Here is a 20,073-nt window from a genome sequence, read left to right as displayed (position 1 = left end):
AGGGGCGAAAGAGAAGAAACCCATCGCGTCAGCACGTCGCAGAAGCAAGTTGGCTTTGTAGTTGACGATTATTAAATACTCTCCATCTAAGACTTGTGTTCAAGTTGTAAATCAGAGACATGGGTTTCCCAGCCTCAAGGAGGGAAGGAAGCGAGCGTGAATCACTCATGTTGCTATGATGACGAATACAACTAAGTTGGGCAGGGAACGGAGCTATGATGAGACTTACTGGGATGCACAGTACTCTTTACTGGACCTAAACATCATTTCGGAAAGTGCAGAGTAGACGTACTTCCCCGCGCTCCCTACTAAAACGGGAAAATCACGATGAGATACGTGTATAGGGGCCCCCTGTGTACGCGCCAGTCAGCTGAACATTGAATGAGTGCAGGAAATTTCTCATCGATAATTTGTTCAGCACTAGTGATTGGATAGCACGTATTTTGGTGACCGTGATACAGCACATGAAACGAGTAAATGCATAAAAACGCCAGATCTTGCAACTGTACATTATCCCTACATACATATAAAATCAGTTACGCGTCGATACAATCATCGGTTTAATACAATAAACATGGTAAATACACTTCACGGTTATGTCAAATTCACATCTCCCTCTTAACACGTTTCCACTGGTCCGATCGTCCACTTAAACTTGTACCTGCTCGAGCGCAAACTTCAGAATTGTCAAAGGTACGAGACTTAAACATACCAGAGCCATCATCCATTTCTCTTTTAATTCTGATCCGTGGATCAGCGGTTGGGGCTAGTACTGCTGTTCAGCAAACTAACTGAGGAAAAAGCACAAATGCTGACCAGGCTGGGTTCTTCGCGGGTCCCTCGTTCTGCCATCATTAAGGGACTGATCCACCGGTTCGCGCTTAACTATTGGTCTACGTTGATCACGCTGCGCGTCCTCGTCATGTTGTCTCTCGCCCTCTCTGCGCCGTTCGTCATTTCTCCTTCGCATATCACCATTAATACGGCGGTCCCACTGGAGCTCGTGTCTGTCTCCGTTCAGCCTCTGGTATTCCCTGCGTACCCATCTTGCTTTATTATCATCAATGTTCTGTCGTTCTCCTCTCTCCTGCCCTCCGGGCAGACATGAACTTAAGAAATCGTCAACTTGCGAAGTCGGAGAAGCCAGCATCATGTTCCTCCGGCCGTCGTCGGGTTCTTGCTTGACTCGCACTGGTGATGAACTCGAAGCAAGCGTCTGGCTTCGCTCCCTTTCTCGCCTATACTCTCGCCCTTCACGACCTATGATTAAAGTCAGTCATATGGAGCTGTAAAACTGCCAGATACCAACCAGAGAAATTTCGACCTCTGCCGCTAGGCACCAACCCGCTATCCACGGCTGCGCACACATATAAGCCACCATCCATAGTAGCGATAGCATTGGAAACATACGTTCACGCTTGACTTGTTGCACAGCCTGGTTTGACTGTTCTTCACGCTGCACCCTTTCCTCTCTTTGCATCCTTAAGAGATCAGCCAGGATCCTCCGGCCTTCTTCCTCGTTGTACAATGCTATAGCTTGTGAGCCTGAAAAGGTCTAAAAGAACGAGAGGAAACATACGTCGTGATTGCTCTTCTTGCTTTACATTTATCCTTCCTTCAGCGGCTTCTTCATGGAGTGCTATACAGGTTTCCATCAGCCAATGGACAGATGGGATTACAGAAAGCTCACGACGTGGGTCTTCACTTTCTTGTTTGACGCATATGGGTTCCCCGTCGCGTTGACGCATTCCTGGTAACAAAGGGGTCTCATAAGGCTGCCACCGCTCCACGTGTTGTCGCTCTTCCGAGTTACGATCACGTTCCAAATCACGTAGCCCATCCATCTGCTCGTTCTCCTCTTCGTATGGGTCCCTTTTGATCATCGTCCGCGGATCATTATCCTCCTCTTTGAAGTCAGCTTGATCCTCGAACTTGACAGGAGGGTCTTCCATCTCATTTTTGACATGTTGCATTAACTCATCCTCTTCTTCGTATGGATCGCGTTTGATAAAGGTTTCCGGCGCAGGCGATGGTGAAGCTGCAGCTGCGGGGGGAGATTGAGAAAGAGGTGGTGGTGTCACTACTGCAGACACGTTACTGAGAGACGCGTTTATTGGCGCAGGTGTGGCCCAGGCATCAGCTGGTGGCAGTTTCAGCAGCCACTTGACTGGATTCGGTAGCGGCGCATCAGGGAGAGGGTAGTTATCGCCGCGCCGACATACAAATTCATCTGTCAACGCTGGGGTATCTTGGATAAAATGGTCAAACTCTGCCAATGGAAGTGTCAAGAGAAAATACGGAAGGAAGGGTACAAAGCGCACTTCGATCCAGATCGCCATGCCTCTTCCAGTCATATTCGTATACGGAAACGACATGGCCTTGCCAAGCGTTGAGAGCCCTTGGGCACCAGAAGAAACGCGATGCATAGTGCGCACCCAGTAAGCGACGACCAAGCTTAGTCAACGATCTGTCGTTCGTCCCAGGGATGGTGGTGGTGAGAGCATCGCCGCCAAATGGCATGTCCACGAAGACCTGCTCTCGACCTCCTTCCGACGTTCTCCACATTCCAATAGGCTGGATACCGCAAGCACATTCTACCCAGCTAGCCAGGTTGTTGTAGAAGCCCCGCCATTGTTGAGGGGTACACCGGGTGAAGCCTTCCGGAGGCACGCCCCAAGGATTGACGATGACGAGGGCGTGTCGATCCGTAGGCACAGGGTATTCCTTGAGTTTTTTAGGAGCCTTCGTCTTGGCCATGCTTGGAAAAGTCTAATTCATGGAGAGAAGGGTATCGAACGAAGGGTATCGAAATGTAAGGGTATGAAGACGGTGGTGGTATAATACACGAGGCAATTGACCAGCCCTCAAGTAAGTCCTATTAGCGATCGCGTCACGGCTTTTGCTCTCTTTGGCGAACATCCATCATCTGGATACGACCCCCTCGGTAAGCCACTCAGTTTCTTTCTGATGCCCATCTAATGATGCTACACGATATCAGATCAAACAGGTCGTTGTATGCAGGACCAGACGTGGTCCCTGCTGCAGTTGTCGTGTTAGCCAAAGCATCGACGACATGATTGCCAGAATGTGTGCAAGTGCTCATCTTTACCCACCCAAATACTAATTTCTCTTGTCAGATGCTGTATTCTCGGTGATGAAACGTGCTCAGCTCAGATAAGAGCTGCGTACAACCCAATGTAAGCGCCTTCTCCCCATAGAGACATCACCGTGCTGACTAATTGCCTTGCAGGATATACGCATCATTTGGGATATAACGGCATCACTGGTAACACCAGTATTGTCGTGAGAGGCTCCTGTGATCCCTGAAGGTGCTCCACTTTATTCTTTGGTCTCTCCCATCCAAATCTCACTATTATCGTCGCAGGATCGCTCGAGCCTCCGAATTAAGCCAGCTCTTGTATGTACTTGTTGCTGGTCAAAGTCTTCATTAACCATCGTCATTCTAGGACACTGCGTTAATAGAAGCGGCTTTTGAGTAAAAATCAAATACCCCAGGTCATCATGGCTTTATTTTGCCCCTCGGTGCGCAGTTACCCTCGTCGTCTTCAAGTCAGCTAATGGTTTTCAGATCTCCATACCTCGATCGTTGTACAAGCATCTTCGACTTCTCATGTGGAGGAGGAGTCGATGATGAAGTTAGGATTGTACGTTCGTCCTCACATATATGCCCATCTTCTCTTACAATATTGTACAGTGTGTCGCAGTCTGTGGTACTTATCCTAGCTGAGATGATCTATCTCTTTCAATTGAAGGGAGATAGGTCATATCATATCCTTGGAGTGTGTTCCATCCCTTCATTGCTTCGCTACTGTACTTACTTTGGTGCATTTAGATTGCTCCGTAAACCTGAGCTCTTTCACGGGCCTCATCAACTTTGGCATCCGGGAACTTCGCCCGGTGCCTTGGTTATGAACCCAGGATGTGAGATTTCTAATCAGGTTCTACGTTGAATCCAATGTTTACTTATTCTTCAGTTTCCGCTGCCATTTGCGATATAATCCTGGTAAGAATGCCTTCATCTACCATTGCAGTGTTGTAGGTGTTATTACTTATGTGTACGTCTTTGTTTTCTTCCCACCTACCGATAAAGCTGATCCTCGGAGGAAGCATGCCGGGGCGCGCACCGACCATGATATAAGAGATTCCGGTGACTGTCCACTCTCCGTGACTGCCACCGTGATCCACACGCGACGTGGGTTTCTGTTCTTTTTGGTATTTGGCTCATAATGTTTATACTTCTTTCTCAGAATCTCGCGTTACTGTTTGAAAATCAAGTAACCCAGGCCATTGAAGCTACATTCCCTATTTGAAGCTATCATCAATTTTGTAGCTACCTAGAGGAAATGTATAATATGCTTCATATCGTGGCGTGATGAGACTTTTGGCGGACTTGATGCGACATTCAGTAGCCCTTTAGAGAAGCGTGCGTCAACAACCCAGCTTCGATACAATTCCATACACGACAAGTAACCTCAAGTAACGCCAGCGGTATTATATTCGAAGATCGTTCTCTGCCGACGTGTCGATTGGCCGATCTTGAGAAAACTCATGAGAAGAAACTCCTGTATGCCACTGGTGACTTCGTGCCCCTCCAGCCTTCTCCGAGGTTCTGGATGTGGAACTTTGTCCTGGCCTTTTCAGAGGAGTGGTGGTGGAGAGCCCAGTGGTATTTGTTGGGGATGGCTCCAGATTAAGGGCTATGTGCGCTGGTTTCTGGTGATGGACTCGTCATGAATAATGTTGAAGGTGTCGCTACCGAAATTTACAGTGGCCCTTGAATTTGTCTGCTTGCCATCACGATTTCGAAATCGGCATACAGGCTCTTGAGTCTTTCTTTAGTTCCCTCAGGTTTTTCCTGCCAGTGTTCATTGTTCTGTCACGGGCTCGGTGGTTTTCTGAACTGGCTCCGAACATCCCAAGCTTTTGGTCTTTACCGCTTCTTAATCGTCTCTACGGTGCTTTCGTAACCTTTGCCTGGCGTACTTAAGCATTCTTCGAATCTATTCCTCCTGTCGTACCTGATGAGCTGCACTTTGCATTCTTTCTTCAATAACTTATCGACAATCACAAGTTACCATATGGGCTCAGAAGGTCTTGAACTAAGGCTTGCCCTCAAGGTTCCATATACCTAGATTCTCCCACGCAAGATGTTCCTTCGACTATAACGTTCACAGCAGTGGATACGTCCCCTCGGTACGTTCGTATTCTCTGGACCCCTGCGATGTGTATGGAGTGACGACCTCACTTCAGATCCCACCGGATCGTTGTATGGGTGGGACCAAAATGTAAGCGCTACAATAAGCTTATCGCGGCATCATCGTCTGACGCTCACATTAAGTCTTGGTCCTCACTGTCGTCCGAGGGATGACATAGGGCGTCGGCGGTGAGCTTCCCTTTACTTGTAGAACTGGTTATTATTCGAGACTGAGGGCAACATCAGATATCGCTGAATGTCCTAGGTTCTGTATCCCGTGAGTACTTATAGCTATGTTACTTGCATTCACACCCAATAATGTACCTCATCTTACAGAGAACCATGCCCGCGTTCGTACATTCCACATTTATTCGAAATCGTCGGCGTAAGTGCTAATAATCATCACTTCTACAGGCGCGGGCGGAACTTGAAAATTAAATACCCCAGGCCGATGATTTGGAGTAGCGTACTTGGCATGTATCAAGGAAATGCATTGTGTGCTGCTTTGAGTCAATTTGGAGATTCTGAAAGTAAGAGTGATTATAATTGTAGGGAATGACTCCGTGAGAGTGCTACGCTATCATAATGCAACACGAGATGAGAAAACGAGAACAACGGTCCGTATTCAACACTTTGGGTCCGTGCGACCGGGCCGACCGTCCGCAGCCTGCCCTAAAGTCAATATCGATCTATCCCCGCGGACCCTTTTCCTGCTCTTCAGCAACCACAACCAGTGGTGTTCCCTCGGTGCGTTCTTCTCGTTTCAATATGCTTTGCCACAGCTGAATTTCTTTCAGATCAGGGTCACGCTTGGTCGTTGTACCCGCGAGCTAACGTTTTACGAAGCGGTAAGCATCTGACGTCCATCCTAGTATCCCGGTATTTAACCCTTTGATAGTTCGTTCAGCAACCGGCAATGACACATGTGCCATTGCCGTCCCCGCGGTGTATGAATGCTCATCTCTCACATCTCCTTCTTCGCTGAGTAGTAACAGAGCGTATTAGCCGTCGTGGGATCGAAACGGTCGCTCGTCATCCAAATCGGAGGACGAGCACTGTATGTAACTCGCTCCGGTATGTTTTATCTCACCCTTCTGTAAGACATCGCTGATTGTGTTCTAGCGCCTATTTGGACTTGGATGCGGGTTTGTGTGATAAAAAATCAAGTACCCCAGGCCATGTATAAGCAGCACGTAGCCATTGTCAATCGAATGCAGCTTGCTTGCTTATCTGATGACGACCCTGAGAATCAAGTTCCTAAAAACTTTGAATTTTTAATTGGAACGAATCGTGCGCGTGATGCATTATAATGCCATCTACGAAATACAATGAGCCAATGATAACTGTACAGTGCAACAAATATATTAGTACCCCAAAACCAAAATGAAATGCAAGATTAAAGACGTATCAGTGTTCCGACCACTCTGATAAGAATATACACCCAATATTAGCCAGAAAAAAACAAAACCCGGAATAGAACAAAATAATTGATCAGCGAGGCATACCCTCCTCTTCAATCCTTTCAATGATCTCCGCCAACTTGTAGGGTTTAATGTACACCCTGTCCATCCCCGCTCCTAAGGCGGCATCCACCTGGCCCTGTCGCGCATTCCCCGTGATTGCGTATACGCATAACCGTGGTCCTGGCAGCCTGCCGGTCTTTTCCCAATCCCTAATGCGTCCTGCCGCATCCAGTCCATCCCTGCGAGACACGGATGTGTGAAAAGGAAGCGCATGAAGACAGTGAAAACTTACAAGACGGGCATTTCCAGATCCATAAGGACGACAGAAGGATACCGCTTGCTTGTATCGGCGATACATGACTCAAGGTACTCAAGCGCTAGAAGGTCTATAAGACATAGCAAGAAAAGTTTGCATTGGTACTCACCTTCCAGCCCGTTATTTGCTGTCGCAGCATGAAACCCTTCGACACACATCGTAAATGGCGGCATATAGACACACAAAAATTGTTCAGACTCACCGGCCTTCTCGAGCTGTCGTCTCAGTAGCATCTGGTTAATTGGCTACACAGATTTCCTCAACATTTGTCGTACAGCACAGCAAAGAGGAATGCCTTACGTTATCTTCGACGATAAGAACAGCCAGCTTTGCTCTGGAGTTCGGTGATAATGCCAAAGCTCCGGAAGGTAAAGATGTTTGTAGTGAAAGCTGTGACACACTCTTTAAGCCCGCGGTGCCATTGAGCGCAACACTGTTCAGGGTTTTCGGCAGTCGTTTCGGGCTGACATTACCGGTACACGGAGCATCGGGAGCCTTCCTAGCCTCAATGAAAAAATGAAACGCCGCGCCTTCGCCAGGAGCGCCTGAGTGCTGTATCTGTCCTCCCTGAAGCTCGGCAAGCTTCTTGCACAAGTACAAACCTGAACTTTCATTCAGCACCGAGGGTCTTGGTAAAATAGTGCATGCCTACCTAAGCCAGTCCCGCCAATACTACCGGACCTCCTCACCCCGTCGCCAGTATGCACGTCATTGAAGCGTGTGAACAAACGCGCTTGGTCGTCTAAAGGGATCCCGGGACCAGAATCAGAGAGCTTGCAGGAGAGATAGACACATGACGAGTCGTGTTCCATCGCAGGTGATATCGCTGTACCGAAAGGACGTTTGGGAGAGAGGGCTACGTGTAAGCGAACGCTACGTTCCCCGTCCCATGATCTATAGGATGCTTAAGAGAGAGCAATTTAGGAGTCTTGGAGATAAGGCGTACTCTAATATTCGGCAAGAATTAGAACTAATAATTCTGCATTAGTAGGGGAGTCATTTTATCGGGTTAGAGAACGCACATTAAGTTCACCAGTATCTGGCAGAACCTATTAGTGATTGAGGTGTCATTACGTAGATAATCCTGGAGATAAACCTGAGTTTACCTAGTGGGATCCGCTATGATACAGGTTTCTCTTCCAATATCACCACTGACAGCCAGCCTCAAATTGACGGACTGCGCCGCAACTTGCACGGAGTACATGTCCAATGTAGCCTGATGAAACCGTTCAAACATTCACGAATGGAGATCAGGGAACCACGCACCTGAAGTTCCTCTAGTAAGTGAAACGTTACAGGACTGACACTTAAGAGATTGCTATCCAGTCGAGAAACGGCGAGGATATCACTGCAAAGCGTGCGATGATTAGATCGGACAGATAAACTTCGGAACAAAATGGCATACGCAGCGATGATCGTTTGATGACGAGCGCAAAGTGCAACGGAAGATACTGCATGATTCGCATCTCTGAGTTCGATGTTACCTTCCTCGAACTACGAAAACTTTGTCAGGAAAACCAACCTGCTCTAGAAAGAAGTACAAACAAATTTTTCTGCATCGTGATTGCTATTCATGTTTTGCAATGCATATATGATCTCTTGCAGTCGAGCGACAGACCCACTTACATGATTGTTAGCTTATGGTATGGTCTAAAGCATAAGTAACGCACGAGAGAAGCTCTGCGCTTTGTACGATAGCGCTCAGTGGATTTCGCAGTTCGTGCGACACGATGTCAATGAATGCCTCCTACGATATAGAGTCAATAAACCAAATGGTAGAAATCCAGGAAATGATAACATACTTGCAATCGTCGTTGATGAACTGCCTTATCCGCTTTCGCACGCTCTTCACTCAGTTGCTCAGCAGCAATCCGCCGTTGCTCCGTCTGATCCGTCAGTGTGCCAACTATGCCTGGGTTAGCCAGGAAAAGATCCAAAAGTGACATGTGTACGTAGCCGTCCATCACTGAGGGCGATAACCTCAACGAACGCGTTTTTCCCGTTTGCAAATCTAGGAACAGACTTAGTATTGAAGAAATGGATCGAAAAAGTAAAAAGATTCACACTGCATCAAACTGGACGGGTTCGCCACTAATAATGGGTACGTCGAGACAAGCTTTGGTAACCGCCTCTTGGGTTTCCGGCGCTGATCTGATATGGTTTTGTCAGAAAGATGTTACGGCTTGGGAAGTCAGTCACGAACTGGTCTATGATAGATTTGAATGCCAAAGGCAGAGTCCGAGGTAACGCAGTAAGTTTAAAAAACCGCTCGTTCTGCGGAGAAAAAAATGAGCGTAAGGACTGACTGCGCAATGAGAGCCCAATCTCACAGCATAGGTAATCAAACCGTGGTCCGCATCATCTGTTTCGAAGATGGCAACAGGCGATAGTTCACTCATGCGCTGGTAGCGCTGCTGTGTCAACTTGAGTTCAAAGGTCCGATCTCGTACTTGTTTCTCGAGCTCGTGCCTCTGTTTCAGTGTATGGAGTCGAGTTTGAACACGGTTAAGTAACTCGGACGAGCTGAATGGCTGCGAAGCGTCGTACTTTAGTAACTGAGGTACACACATCAAGGCCGGGATCCAACTAACCTTCAGCAGGAAATCCACAGCGCCCCTAAAAATACTATCAGGTGGATCCTCTGACCCCGCACGAGCGCTGAGAACTATGACAGGGATAGCCTGAACATTAGGATCTGGGTCGTCCGCTAATTTCTGAAGCAGCTCAGTTCCAGTCATCCGTGGCACTGGTCGGACAGTGAGAATGATGGCGATGAAGCGGAAGATGAAACGAACTGACTCATAACGTCGGTCACGATGAGATCTGGCCGCTCCCGTGTATGAATATAATCTAGCGCAGCCTGACCGTCAGAGACGCCGACGACATTTTGAACAGCGTTCAGAAGAATCGACTTTATGTAAGAGCGAGCATCCTACAAAAGTAACAACGTTAACTCAAGTCAGTGGTAACAGTCAGAATCGTACAGCATTATCCTCGGCCAACAAAACGGTGAACAGTTGGGGCGTTATAATAGCATCGGTTGAAGAAGCGTGGCTCAGCTGTGAGGATGTGTCTGAATCTTCTCCCAGCCAACCCGCCGCTTCTTCGACAATACCGGCTGCATATGAGCCAGTTCCAGATAGTGCCATTCCAGAGGAAGGATCGAAGTCGTGGTTGACATCTTTCTCCTGTAGATGGTCGCATCCGAGCGGTATTACCACAGTGAAAACGCTGCCACAACCCATTGTGCTCCTGACGGTAATCGTGCCCTGATGCATCTTGACCAGCTCATTGGTCAGGGCAAGACCAATTCCAGTTCCTGATCACAGATGTGAGATGACATCGAATAGGAAAGTATTTTATGTTTGCGCTCACCTTCGATAGTTCTCCCATCCGAAGCCTCTACGCGATGGAATCGCAAAAGGATTTTATCCAGCTGATCTTCGGGAATGCCGCAACCTGTGTCTTCGACACTCAAAACAACCTCGGAAGACGTGTATGCTAGATCGAGGTTGATATGTCTACGATCATGTCGTAACTCAGAGATATGTCTTTGACTAAGTCTATAGTACTTACCCCGATTTTGTGTATTTCACAGCGTTCGACAAAAGATTGAAAACAATTTTTTCCCACATCCCAAGATCTATGTATGCAATACGCTCATCAGCACTGTCGCCACATGTGACATTGTAATCTGGTGGGAGATCAGCCAATTCATTCCGGAGATCCTAACGTACACACCGATTCCCGCTTTTTCAATCGCAGATCGAAACAGGGAAGCCATATCAGCTGTTGCCGGGCCTAATCTGACAGGGCAAAAGCACGCCTAAGAGAAGTATTCAGAAATACCGTTCCACAGCATAAATGGGGCGTATCACCTGCAGCCTCCTTGCTTCGGCGCTAGAGAACAGCATCAGTGAATTGACGAGTCGAAGTAATCGCCCGCTAGCACGATATATTAGTTTGAATCGAGTTCTATTGATAGGATCGAGAGATCCACGGTCGGCTTTAAGAGCGTCATCACAAGGGGCGCGAATGAGAGTGAGAGGACTATGATACGATAGATTAGCGGCAGATGATAGTCAAATATAAACCGACGGACGTTCGCAATTCATGAGAAACGTTTTGAAAGAATGTTGTTTTCGCTCGGTCAAGAGCACGTAGTTCGTCAGCACGCTGAACCTCTTGCTCAAAGCTCTGCGTAGCTGAGAGAGCTGCCATCAAATTTCTGACAATTGTGTGATGAAAACCAGAGTAATCATCATCGTACTGCAAAAAAATATCAACAACTATCCTTTCTAAAAAGGAGGTAAAACTGACCGGCCGCCGCGTATTCAAACCGAAAACCATTAAACCCATAGGTACGCAATCATAAGAAGTACACAATGGCACTAAGATGGCATCGCCGGTAGCATCCTCCCATCCTCTAGCTTCAAATAGATGAGGACATGGATTTGGTGCCCTAAGGGATTCGCGGCCGCTACATGCTTCGACAAAAGGCCAATGACCTTGCTGGGACTTATCCGGAGAAAGTTCCACTTCCTGAGGTGAGGCTATAGGATGCCCAGGCTCAACACCAATCGACCCAATGAGTTTGAGGTAAGTAACATGAGACGTGTGTGAAATGTCACTGTTGGTTCGCTCTGAGTGTGTGTCAGCATTTGATGACCCGTCAGTGGATGCCGTGTAACCGGTATAGCACAGGACATAAGGAAAATCAACCGCATTCTCCTCCAGCACTTCCAAAACAGCTTCCCATACGTCATGAGAGGTTCTGGCGGGAGCACATCGTTCTGCTAGAGCCCGGACGATCCTCATACGGCGTTCTGAAAGCACCTTGCTTGTGGTTTCCATGCAACTAATTGTAGTTAGTGACTCGAACGAAGAACACGCATAGAAGAACGTACTTATTCACTATACCTCCTACGGTTCCATCTTCGATTTCGACGGGGACATAGGACCAGGTATAGTAGGTTTCGATAAGGTCGGGCATGGAATCATCTTCAGTCGGCACTGACACTGAACCGTGCGCAACCTCCTGTCCAGATTTGGAGTCAAAGAAAAGCAAGTCGTCCGTTCGGCTGACTGTTTGTCCTTGATAGACTGCGTCGCAGTGCTTGGAAAAGGTCTCCCATATCTCACTAAAAGCGATTCTTCCCGGTTTTCCAAGCATGTGAGGATGTTTCGATGCAGATCCCTTAGCCCAAGCTTCATTGTAGAGAAGTGTGCGTTCTGGTCCCCAGAAAATACATCTAAGAGCTGATTAATGAATTTCAAATGATTGAAAGAAACAACCACGCACGACTGTGACGGATTCGAGAGCATCATGGACACAACGGACTTGAGTGACTGAGGCCAGGCATGCATGGGTCCAAGCGGCGTCGACGCCCAATCGAAGCCAAGATGGAGCCTTCCCATCTCTGACGAACGGACACCAGGAGCAAAGTCAAGTATTGGTGGTGCCAACTGCGACATCTACACGGATTCTCAGTAAACGAAACAGACGAGAAATCAATCGTACGTACGCTAGGTCTGACATCAATCGTCGGGGCAACTACGACGCCCATAAGAACCACCCATCGCAACGATTGAAGCTGCAGAGACGCATAGAGAATGCTACCGTCGACGAAAGACAAAAGCAAGGAGCTTCCATCCGCCTTGGACATATGCGAGAAACGCGAAATGGACCGCGCCAGTTCCTGCGCCCCTTCTGGAGACAACCTAAGGACCCCGTCGGAAGTAAGTGCATCGAATGCTTTGTTCGTCCAAACCGGTACAGGCACCGCGTTGCCGCCAGACACGGACTCCACGTCATATACCGCTGCAGGATGTCCCAAAGGAAGTAGCGACAAGGCCGGCAACAGTGAGAGCTCCCGCACGGACTTCATGGTCAGCGAGAGAACAATTCGTGCCGGATAGGGTCTTGCGGGCCGAAGGACTTTCATACCGGATGACCGGTGACCAAGCAGCTCCAAGCAAACTTTAGCAGTGGGAAGAGGAGGATACTTGATGCTTTAATTCGTAGCAGAGCTGGAATAAATGCGACTGTGCTGTCTCATCTCTGTCATCTCAACCTGCGCCCCTCAGTATATGTGTTTCAGGCTACCATCCTCTACCCCCCCATCCTCAAAGAAATACCCCAAATCACTTTAACGACAGTGTGTTGCAGTATTTAAGGTTTAACATTGATAACATACACCCATGTTGAACATAGAACCGGCCAAGGTGAAATGTCATGTACAGCACATGATCGCGAATGATGGAAGCTCTACAAGGAAATGTCAGCGATCTGCGTCAACCCTTTATTAACGTAACAGGCAATTACACGAAACATGGTTATGTCTTCAACGTCTCAATTGGGCCCAATGAACTGATATAATATCCGTCTTACGAGTCCCGATAGATGGTGAGGCTCCATCTGGTATGTACTCTGCAAGAAGATGAATACACTTCCAAGTGCTCCAAGAGACACGACGCACCATGACCATCGCCATTCCCAGCGCCGACAGCTAAATCCGGTAAGCAACATCATATGGATCTGGTGAGTCGACATACCAAAGCTTCCCCAGCTTTACCTCCCTTGAATCCACCAGGAACTTTGCCTGTTGCGACGTTCCAGAAGCTCTCAAGAGCTTTCGGTAGCACATACATTGACAGCTCCGCACGCCTCTTCTTCTCCTCAATGAGCAAGCTCAATCCAGTCGCAAGACCAGGCCACCAATACGCTGCCCTCGACATAAACAAAAAATCTACAAGCCACTGCGGGATCTTGAATATTGATTTGGGTGACATGGAAGTGAGGAATTCGTGGATGAAGGCGCGCGCACATACGAGGCCTGAAACGGCTCTCGTCAACCAATCCAGATGAGCGTAACGTAGAGACTGTACCTTGGTATGTAGCGACATATACCCCGAGGAATGTGCAGCTTCGAGCAGTTCCGAAACCTGCTTTCGCGAGAATCTTCAAGGGATCTCGCATGAAGGCTTTGGTTCGGAATAGAATTGGAGGCAGAAAATGCAGAGCACCGTAAACAGGTAACATAAATCTGGCCACTGCGAAGAAACGAGCGAAAGGCACGTCCCAGCATGAGGTCTGACCCGGATGGAGGCCTTCGCACGGGCAGTGACAGCCTGCTTCAGATGACGCTATGGAGCCGGGAGCACCAAGATAAAAAGCATCTCTCTTTGCCATCAGTGAGGCAGCATTCTCAGGCGTCACCTTCCATTTCTAAGAATGAAGATCAGTATACGACAAGAGTTGAAGCAACGCCGCCAACATTACTATAAAGAAGCTTGTCAAAATCGTCGGGGTTGAATGTACGCGACCGCATTAGATCGTAGTTTATGTTGACTCCTTCTTTGGGAGCTTGTGATGCCCTGACAATCCTACAATGTACTTAAGTCATACTCATACGATCTCGATATGGAACTTTAACACGTACCAAGCGCGATACGATCTGGGTAGTGTGTCCGGTCGCATAAACGCGGCATATAGGACCTGCGCATTACTGAGAGAATGTTAGCATGAAAGGGGGGAGACTTGCGAGAACGTACATCAACGCAAATAATATTACATCTCCAAAGGGTATTGTGATATTCCTGGCGGTGGTATACGCATTAAAAGAGCCTTGCAAACCACGAACGAACATCTGCTGGGCTATTGTGACCCTCCTTCCACGAGTCTCAAACAATACAGCCAGGCCGCCGGCCGTGAAGCCAGCTAGAGCTGCATGCCATCTCCTTGTCTTCTTTCGCACCAAAACCTGTTGAGCTTCGGTACTCAATGACAGTCGCTGAGAACGTCTGCGGTGGCGGGGGGAGGGAATGGGAACTTGGACAGTATGCCACGCCGCTTCGTCATCATCGAAGAATGGATTGGATGGGAATTTAAGTGTAGGCATGAGGAGAGGCAAGGCATTGATAAGGAACTTGTAGACGGAAGTAAACGTCCCAAGCATAGCAGCGAACCGCCATGTATCTGTCCCAAATATAGCGCGACCGATAATTGGAAGCCGCTGTTTTCTTCGAGGAACAGATTATCTCCTGTTGATGTATCCAGTCAGAGCTAGTACTTACTTGGGAATCGAGCGAAGTCTGATGAAAACCAATATCAGGTTGAACGCAGCCCGGATATTGAAAGCAAGAGCACCAGAGCCTGCCAATACTTTCAGAATGCTGTTCTCTAACGACAAAGTCGATACGCACGTATTCCGCCAGTAGCTGCATGCTTCAGACACCCGCTCAAATCATGCAATTCGACCACCGGCTCTCCCCTAACGCGCCATACCATCTTGCCTGCCTCCCGTAGCCTCTCCTGGTGGTTTGCCAACGCGACAAGGTTCTCGAACGACGTCATAGCCCTCCTCGTTGTAAAAATGGCGCTCGACGGCGTAGGCGGAGTTGAGTCAGTCGAGGGCCTATTCATTACAGGTAATGCGATCCGGAGAGGCACCGGGCTGCCGTGCGGAGTCGAGTATGGGGTCGTAGCCCCACTGCTCTCGGCTGCGCGAAGGTCTCCATCGTTGTTCATAGCGTCGAAGGAAACGACACGACGGTCTTGGAGGAACGATGGACACCGCGTAGAATCATGTGAATTTCGAGCCGACCTGACCTGTACGTCATCATCCAGAAAATTTCAAGGGCACACCTGTCGTGGCACTCGATGAGCAGGGCGTCAGCGTCAGTGTCGTCGATGGACGCGAAGGAGAGCGATTTCAAATTGAGCCCACTTTGGCTACAATGCAGTTCATTTTGTTCTTCGCTTCCACGAAAAGCTGCAGGTTGTGAGCGTTACAATAAATTTCAACACAAGGCAAAACTTCGAAAGAACTCAGCCTTTTATACTGCAGCTTTAGGTATTCAATTGAACGCGAATCCGTACAAGAATGGCGAGGGCATGGACTATTGAACAATGAGGTAGCATGATCTGCGTCGTCGCTTCGCCGCTGAATCTAATCAATATGAGTCCGGGGGAAATATTGTTGGGGAAGAAAAAGGCGATATTGGGACATCGAAAGACTTAGACTCTACCTTATGTCTTTATGATGAACTACCGTCATTGTCCGTGTTGCCGAGGGCGGTCAGATGCTCAAGTGCTCAGCGCTTGTAGTTCATATCATTAATTGTTGCTCGTATGTACTAAGATGAACATTGAATACCAGGTAAACCGGACTAACCGTAGCACTGAGGCGGTGGAGTAAATATAGAGGTAAGTAAGGAAAGAAACAAGGTCGGGCCTGGAAGATTTCCCCGAAGTTGAGGTTGAGGTCAGGTAGACTCTGCGCTCAGTGACATAATTTCAACAACTCCCCTACCAGTTTCACCACCCTCATGAACCGCAAATGTCGACCAATCTGTGGTGTTTCTCGGTTGAGTAGGGAAGGTGAATTGTCGAATTCCATACCCTCCTGCCTCTCCGAGTCCCCTAGCAGAGGATTCAAGATATCCGCATCGCCATCATTGATGGCATAAAATGACGGCGTATGTCCTTTGTTGTCCTTGATAGGCCTGTCTGTTAGCTTCTGTGTCGATATTCTGAGTTATTTTGACCCGAAATTGGGTCCTAGATCTTTGAGAGGCTGACTGAAGGATCCATCGCGAACGCTCGGCCCTCCGAGTATGGCTGCCAACCACTCAGGATTGACTGCCTTGAAAGATGCTTCGTTGACAAGCCTGTTGAGCGCTTCCAAAAAGATACTGAGGCCCGTTAGGTCTTTGAGCAACTGTTCACGTTCTCAACGTCTCTGAGATAAGAAATGACCGAGGCTGTGGCTTGACCAGAGAAATGAGAGCGGAGGCAAAACCAATGGCATCCATGAGCTTGAATATGGAAAGGTGCCTGTTCCACTAGGTGGGGGTATGAAGCGACATAGTCAGAGTCTATCACAGTATACTGTTGACACAGAGAGCAACGTTTTGTAGACCTAAGTTCTAGTACGTCGACGCCATCAGAGTTAGGCTTTAGCTTGAACAGTCCGACATCAGAGCCACTAGAGCAAGAAGCAAAACGAATCCTAGGTTCTGTAGTCACCCTCTACATTCGCTTGTAAGCTTTAGTATAGTCCATGATGGCGTCAGAAAGGAACAGCTTGAAGGAAGGAACAAGACCAACTCTGAGTTTGACTGTGATGTTCGGTAGCGTTTGGCGTCCTCAAGACTTCCGGTGTCATGTCGGAAACCGGTCCGACAGGAAACACTAGGAAGACTGTAAGACTGTTGTATTGGTCGAAATCGGACCGAAATATGAGCTGAGTAAGCACTTAGTAAGCTAGTCAGCTGCCGCAGGTGACATGTCATGCACGGCAGACAAGCTGAGTAAGCACTGCACCGCGACACGCCTACTAGCAGGAATACTCTGACTAATGCTTATGCAGGGAGCCCGAAGGATGAGTAAGCTAAGTAGCTAAAAATAGGACAGCTAACATGTATAAAAGGAGCAGAAAAATTGGAATAAAAAAAACTTTTACACACCACAGAGAACACAGCATTAAATTCAGAACTTAGGCGGTCAGAAACCGCAAGCATTTTAGCAGTCACAAAATCAACCGGATTTTGTGAAATCAGTCAACAAACAGTCAGAACATCAGTCAGTAGCCAACTACCGTACAGTTGGCAAAGCATTATTAGCAGAATCAAGAATCAGAGACCGAACTCTGATTATTTTCAGTACTGAAACCGTTCAACGTAGAACGCCCTTGGAGTCAAGCAGAGCATAGCATTCGTGCTGATTCCCCGAACTCACACTATCGTACTAATATTCACAGTACGATAAATTTCTAGTCACTCATAAATTCTCGTGACACCGGCCCTCAAGCGGTATGTCATGCATTGCAAGCAGCGCTTGATACGACCCGCCCGCAATGAAGTGATATCTTACTCGCAGGTACTAGTCATGAAGCTCAAAGGATGTATTCGAGCATTTCACCTCTCAATTGTTGCACATCCCGCATTCCCTGTGACCAATCGAATCTCGATCTGAGATTGTATTTTGCATTCTAAGTATTCCACATAATGATCATAGTATAGCTAAAAAAAACCGCCCCGTCTCTGTACGATGTTTTACAGTCGTACTTGAATAGTTACGAGCTCCGGATCCATGGTGTCAACGATACACTTCAAACAGACGGTTATTGAGTTTTCTTGTCCATGCGTTTGATTGAAGGAAGTCCGAAGCGATAGCGGACAGCAAATTTGCGGGAATCATCCTTCATGCAGAGCGAACTTGGGCGCCTTATTGGTGAAGGAGTTTCGGGAGCGGTGTCAGAAGACTTACATAACTACGAAAATATGAGTTGCAGTCGAAGAGGTGTTATATGCACTCACGATGGGTCCCAGTGAACATGTAATAGGTGCCCAGACCCTGCATATATTGATGAGTTGGAGCGATATAGAAACGCTGTTGCAGTCCTTACAGTCAAGACGTGCCACCAAGCGTGTCCTTCGAGCAAAAATGCCAACGGCCATCCGACTGAAACCTTAAATCTTGTTAGGTTGTCGCAGAAGATGTTGTCTAGGTTCCAGATGAGGAATCCGAATACGAAAAGGCCTGCGCCATACGCAAAGATGCTTCCAATTTGTGACTTCTTGTCGTCAGGTATTCGAAAACGAACTTCCGACCACTTCAAGAGGTATCTGATCATGAAAGCTGTGCTAATCGCGAGAGTTCCGAAAGCGACCTGGTGATAGACTGGATTTCGGTAGACGATGCTGCGCGGAGAATTAGAAAAACGTGAGGAAGTGACTTCATGCATGCTCACTAGCTCCAAGTGAACAAAACGTCGAATGTGATACTCAGTACAAGAGAAACCATGCTTTGACACGAAGTTATGTCAAAACCAGGGCTGTCGTCGTACAGGAACCAGCAACTTCCGGCAGTGACATAGATCATGGGGAGTTCGTCCAGGAGTTGGTAGTGATACAAAAGCGTAGCGTGAAACGCGAGGCTCCCAAAGCCAATCAGAGCGAATCCCTAGGGCGGGCGTCAGAAACGGTGATGATGTGGCAGAACCAGATGGCTTACACCGAAACCAACAATGTACCTGGTCGGCATGAGTTCGCGTCGCGCATTGTGTGCTCCATATGCAGCTAGTAGGATGAAGAACAGGTTGGAGACTGTGTTGGCCATTTCCGCGATATAATAAGAGAACTGATAGTTGGCCTAGAGACGACTGAGAAAAGCGCGACGAGGGCGAGTATACGACGTACTTCGCACCAGTCGAGCGTAGCCGTTACGGGGCCATGATATCCATCTAAGTTTACAACAAGAGTCGAGGTCGCCATGGTCGGTGATACAGAAAGAAAATACAGGGCGTTAAGGATAAAAGACAAAGCGAAGTGCCGGACGCTTGACCACCTCACGGTCAGGGACCAGGGTTGCAGACGAGAGGCTTAGTTTTCATTCTAAAAATACAATCCCATCGGAGATTGGTACCAGAAATTATCTAAAATGGAATAATTCCGCCTCAAATTACTCTCCCTAAATATAGTACGTCATCATCATCAGGCGATCCTTTCGGCACCAAATCAAGTGCCGGGCATATTCAAGGATCCGGTGGTTTCGTCGTAAAGGCGGGTTCCAAGGGTAAGGAGCGTTTTCGTAGGCCTCTGCACGCTCGTCGAGTCTGACTGGCATCGCCACATCATTGCAGGCTCCGCCTAGAAGCGCCGCTTCATTCGGGAGGGGCGACTTGTTCCGTCTCAGTTTTCGGTGCTAGATTTCTAGCGGAGGCCGAATATCTGAGAGACATCGGAGCAGTTGTCTCATTTGCACCCAACCTTCGCCCCACAATCCAAGGTGAGCTGAGCTTCGCTCGCTCCCTCACTTTTATGCTCATTCAGCGCAGCTGATACCAGGTTTCAAAGGCATCGCCTATTTATTAATTTACAAGCCGTTTAATCAACTCTTTTTTCGTCACCCTCCCACCACTCCCTGAGATTTTCGGCATTTTACATAGTACTGTACAAATGTATATTAGCCTATCACGTCCCGCAATGTAATGGGGGCTTGCGGAGGCAAGCCCTGTGTCACGCTACTTTATTTCTCGCGAGAAAAACCAGAGGGGGCCAGAGGTGGGTGGTTG

General features: G+C 48.1%; 4 protein-coding genes across 4 annotated transcripts; all 4 read right to left on the bottom strand.

Annotated features, from left to right (window-relative positions):
• Nucleotides 1–321: 321 nt before the first annotated feature.
• Nucleotides 322–2,902, bottom strand: EV420DRAFT_80482 (uncharacterized protein). The gene is made up of 7 exons (XM_060483526.1): nt 2,322–2,902; nt 1,691–2,269; nt 1,580–1,639; nt 1,411–1,530; nt 1,310–1,357; nt 817–1,260; nt 322–766 (listed from the first exon to the last, which is right to left on the bottom strand). The coding sequence occupies exons 1-7, from the start codon at nt 2,755–2,757 to the stop codon at nt 606–608; spliced, it is 1,848 nt and encodes a 615-aa protein (XP_060339734.1). The 5' UTR covers nt 2,758–2,902; the 3' UTR covers nt 322–605.
• Nucleotides 2,903–6,706: 3,804 nt separating this feature from the next.
• Nucleotides 6,707–12,469, bottom strand: EV420DRAFT_1258116 (uncharacterized protein; the record flags this gene model as incomplete). The annotated part of the gene is made up of 29 exons (XM_060466873.1): nt 6,707–6,917; nt 6,971–7,055; nt 7,104–7,139; nt 7,197–7,239; nt 7,295–7,596; nt 7,647–7,888; nt 7,941–7,964; nt 8,017–8,043; nt 8,101–8,210; nt 8,261–8,342; nt 8,400–8,488; nt 8,540–8,615; nt 8,665–8,741; nt 8,797–8,900; nt 8,947–9,005; nt 9,059–9,145; nt 9,198–9,268; nt 9,325–9,525; nt 9,586–9,740; nt 9,794–9,926; nt 9,979–10,313; nt 10,370–10,515; nt 10,571–10,688; nt 10,736–10,820; nt 10,873–11,044; nt 11,097–11,263; nt 11,315–11,852; nt 11,902–12,246; nt 12,297–12,469. 29 exons carry the CDS (start codon nt 12,467–12,469, stop codon nt 6,707–6,709), a joined length of 4,293 nt encoding a protein of 1,430 aa, XP_060339733.1.
• Nucleotides 12,470–13,346: 877 nt separating this feature from the next.
• On the bottom strand, nt 13,347–15,419 carry EV420DRAFT_1616381 (uncharacterized protein; the record flags this gene model as incomplete). Its single annotated transcript, XM_060475114.1, has 9 exons — nt 13,347–13,424; nt 13,474–13,503; nt 13,550–13,830; nt 13,883–14,222; nt 14,272–14,380; nt 14,437–14,502; nt 14,549–15,016; nt 15,071–15,149; nt 15,200–15,419. 9 exons carry the CDS (start codon nt 15,417–15,419, stop codon nt 13,347–13,349), a joined length of 1,671 nt encoding a protein of 556 aa, XP_060339732.1.
• Nucleotides 15,420–17,942: 2,523 nt separating this feature from the next.
• On the bottom strand, nt 17,943–19,760 carry EV420DRAFT_1497587 (ceramidase). The gene is made up of 8 exons (XM_060470928.1): nt 19,643–19,760; nt 19,199–19,575; nt 19,014–19,151; nt 18,751–18,962; nt 18,406–18,700; nt 18,317–18,353; nt 18,267–18,270; nt 17,943–18,214 (listed from the first exon to the last, which is right to left on the bottom strand). Exons 2-8 carry the CDS (start codon nt 19,271–19,273, stop codon nt 18,121–18,123), a joined length of 855 nt encoding a protein of 284 aa, XP_060339731.1. The 5' UTR covers nt 19,274–19,575; nt 19,643–19,760; the 3' UTR covers nt 17,943–18,120.
• Between the last annotated feature and the right edge of the window lie 313 nt (nt 19,761–20,073).

This window comes from Desarmillaria tabescens (genome assembly GCF_030435595.1).
Source record: "Desarmillaria tabescens strain CCBAS 213 chromosome Unknown EV420scaffold_1, whole genome shotgun sequence".
NCBI classification, from domain to species: domain Eukaryota; kingdom Fungi; phylum Basidiomycota; class Agaricomycetes; order Agaricales; family Physalacriaceae; genus Desarmillaria; species Desarmillaria tabescens.
This window is presented reverse-complemented; position numbering and strand designations above follow the sequence as displayed.

Bases quoted from the DNA above. Each gene is read 5' to 3' on its own strand.
- EV420DRAFT_80482 (XM_060483526.1), bottom strand. From the start codon at position 2,757: ATGGCCAAGACGAAGGCTCCTAAAAAACTCAAGGAATACCCTGTGCCT. The intron at 1,358-1,410 runs GTATGTTTCCAA...ATGTGTGCGCAG, and splicing joins GCAACAAGTCAAGCGTGAAC to CCGTGGATAGCGGGTTGGTG. The intron at 1,261-1,309 runs GTTGGTATCTGG...CTTTAATCATAG, and splicing joins CAGAGGTCGAAATTTCTCTG to GTCGTGAAGGGCGAGAGTAT.
- EV420DRAFT_1497587 (XM_060470928.1), bottom strand. From the start codon at position 19,273: ATGGCGACCTCGACTCTTGTTGTAAACTTAGATGGATATCATGGCCCC. The intron at 19,152-19,198 runs GTACGTCGTATA...AGTCGTCTCTAG, and splicing joins CTACGCTCGACTGGTGCGAA to GCCAACTATCAGTTCTCTTA. The intron at 18,963-19,013 runs GTAAGCCATCTG...CGCCCGCCCTAG, and splicing joins GGTACATTGTTGGTTTCGGT to GGATTCGCTCTGATTGGCTT.